At 36.3% G+C, this 3,303-nt stretch overlaps 1 protein-coding gene across 1 annotated transcript in view; it reads left to right on the top strand.

Moving 5' to 3' along the window:
* AQR (aquarius intron-binding spliceosomal factor) overlaps positions 1 to 3,303 on the top strand; it is a 110,168-nt gene that overhangs the window by 69,170 nt on the left and 37,695 nt on the right. Inside the window, exons 25-26 of the mRNA XM_019518940.1 lie at positions 1,899 to 2,034; positions 2,660 to 2,869. Coding sequence (XP_019374485.1) covers positions 1,899 to 2,034; positions 2,660 to 2,869 — 346 coding nt within the window. The remainder of the gene's footprint in view (positions 1 to 1,898; positions 2,035 to 2,659; positions 2,870 to 3,303) is intronic.

The following is a 3,303-nucleotide window of genomic DNA, read 5'->3' as shown; positions in this document are numbered from 1 at the left end:
TTTGTTTAAATTCCTCCTACTTTCATTGTAAATAAATAAGTAGAAGTTTGTCTGGACTTGTTAGTTTTATGGGAAGGGAAGCTCAAGTCCTAACAGTATCAGTCCAGCTATAATAGAGTCCTAAGTTCAGGGCATTTGTTTTCAGTACCAAGCAAATTATACCAAGTTCTGTAGTTAGGCAGGAAACTCCTCTATTTTCCAAAAAAATCAAAACAGTTACTTATTCACCTATTTTCCTTTGAATGTTTGAAATTAAATATATTCTAGATACCAGCATGTGCGTACACAAAGATATTATCAAGTCTGTCTACTGAAATGCAAATTTAATACAAAAATTCTCTCAATTTTCAATCTTTACTCAATTTAATTTTGACTTGCAATGTGCTGAATATTGCATATTATAGAACAGCTAACATTGCAAGATACAAATCTCTCCACTTGTAATTTCTTCATGAAATCACTTATAAAAGTTTAAGTCATTGCTTTGTATTATTTTAAATATTTTTAAAGCTCATGTAAATGAAAGTACCCATCCTGTTACGGTAAATGATTAATTACGGACAAGAATATGTCCATAATTAATGGCACGTATATAAAAATGTCAGATATTCCAGTTGATTTTTTTACAGCTGTGATGCTTGGGTCTCATTTAGGAGAAAAGCTTACTTTTCTTGTAGCCATTACCAAGTAGCTTGGTTCCTACAGTGAAAGAGAGCTATTTTTTTTATGTTTTACTTCATTTAATATGTTTTTTCTTGAGATAAAACTTGCATAGTGATTTTCTAGGATAATTCTATTTTTGTTATAATGAAAGCATATTTTATAAAAGCAAGGTTCATTAAGAATTAAGAACCTGACCTTTTCTTAGATACAGAGTTGATCTTTTATAAGTCCATTGAAAATAACATTAAGTCCAGTAACATTAAGCATATAATACCTGCATAAAATCTAGTGGGCAAAGAGCTGGAATAGTTTTATATAGTTATTTTCCCTGGTTTCCTGTGTCATTTTATGCTTTTGCATCTCCCACAGATTGAGGGAAGTGAGCTTAAGTAAAGAAGACCTAAACTTAGGCATGAACATACCAGTAGGGCTGCAGATGTTACTGGTTACAAATAGAAGGCACTCAGCCAGTAGGCACAATGCCCTATTCAGTGGCCACCAGTGAATGAGAATAGAGGTGACTGTAAACATGCTTGGTCTGTATTATGAAAAGGGAGCCAAAGAATATTTTACATATTGCAAAAGGAAGCACAGTTAATAACTCAAAACTTGGAAACTGCACCTTCAGTTGCTGGCTTTGTGACCTTGAACACCTTTCTCTTTTTTTTCCCTCAATATAAAAGTGGGATAATACTTCCATACATCACAGGAAGATTGATGATAAGATTATTAGGCTGTGAAGCACTTGTGTACTGTAATGATGGGAACCATGGGCACATCTAGACTGGGGTGGCCAGTGTGTGGTGCACATACTGCAAGTGGCACAGGCAGCATGTTTGTGTGGTATGCAGCAGACTGGTGAGGAGATAGGAGAAAGAGCAGAAAACAGGACAGCAGATGGGGCAGGGAGCAAAAAAGCAAAGCAGCAGATGGGGCAAGGAGCACAGTTTAGGGAGCAGAACAGCAGATTGGGCGGGGCACACAGTGGCATACAGAGAAGGCATGATGCTAATTTGTGATGTGCCTGCCAAAAAGGTTGTCCCCCACTGATCTAGATGGCAGTAGTTGGCAGATAATGGAGTATTCTTCTTTTTCAATGGTCATTAATAAATTATAATACTTGTTTTACAGAGTAATTTTATGACATCCACATGTTGGTGTTGAACAATTCCTTAATGTTTATCGTGGCTGAAGAAAAAATGCATATCCTTATCACCAATACTTTTGTTCCACAGGTATGGAAGAGTTAATTATGTCTTGGCTCGAAGATTAGAGCTTCTACGTGAGGTTGGACGTTTACAAGAGAGTCTGGGGGTCCCAGGAGATGTTTCTTATACCTGTGAAACAGCTGGACACTTCTTCTTATACCAAGTAAGAGATGAAATATTTGTGGAAAGATTAAGCTCTGACCTCAGTGTGGAAACTGGGGTTAATTTCTCAGAACGGAGCCTTTAAAAGAAAAGGAACAAAAATTGTTTGGTGGCTCACAATGCAAATAGCAACTGACGCTATAATTATAAACATTACTTGGTTATGTTGCTGTTGTATTTAACTCTGCCCGGTGACTCACATTGAAAGGCGAACATTCTTGCTTTTTATGACTACTTGGCAAAGTTTTTTTTAAGTGGATTTTTGTCTTCAGATATGAAAATCCCAGCAAGTACTTTTACTGTTGAGATTTTTAGACGACTGTAGTTCAGGATCCATAAAATAACTGGAAAGTCACTGTTTCACATATTTTATGTCTGATTTCATTGTAGAATCCAACATAGTAAAACAGTTACCTAGTTCTGTAATAGTATGCCTCTTCTCCGAGTGTTTGAAAAGTAGCAAACAATAAAATTGTTTTTGTGCAAAAAGTATGCTAAAAGCAATATATTGAAAGGGTTTTGTTTTGTTTTTTAAAAAGAACCTTTACAATGCCTGACAATACATACATAACGTCATAATGATACTTTTCTTTTTTCTTTTCTTTTTTTTGTTGTTTTTGCTGTAGGTAATGTCTCGTTGGGAGGAATATATTAGCAAAGTTAAAGTTAAGGGTGGTAAGCTTCCTGATGTTGCAGAGGTCTCCAGTTTTTTCCCGTTTCATCAGTATTTTGCAAATGCCCCTCAACCGATTTTTAAAGGGAAAACATATGATGAAGACATGGAAATTGCTGAAGGGTGTTTTAGGCATATTAAGAAAATATTCACTCAGCTTGAGGTAAGATTTAAAAGACCACTGGAATTTATTGGAATTTCCTGAGCTATTTTGATTACCATATTTACTTGAATAGTAGATGATCCTGATTGTAAGATGGCCACCCAATAATTAGATTCTATATATAGCAAATGTATAAATTTATGGTTTTCCAGGTATAGAATCTAATGATTGGAAATTTATCTTGAATTTATCCCCCTTCTACTGCTACAGCATGGACAAGAAATCTGAGGGTTCAGGTAGCCCTTTCACTTTCCCACCTTCTCACCACCCAGTGGTTTCCCCTGGCAGCCCCTTCATGAGCTGATTAGCCTCCCACTCATGACTGGAACTGGTTGTTCCTGTCGTGAGTGCTGGGATGCTCCAAAAATTCTTGTGTACGTTCCCATCAGGATGTTTACCCAGTGTTGGCCACGTGTTTTATAGCCATGCTTAGT

Source organism: Gavialis gangeticus, unplaced genomic scaffold, assembly GCF_001723915.1.
Source record: "Gavialis gangeticus isolate Ggan-Ray unplaced genomic scaffold, GavGan_comp1, whole genome shotgun sequence".
Lineage (NCBI taxonomy): Eukaryota > Metazoa > Chordata > Crocodylia > Gavialidae > Gavialis > Gavialis gangeticus.
Note: the sequence above shows the minus strand (reverse complement) of the source record. Positions and strands in the feature narration are given on the sequence as shown.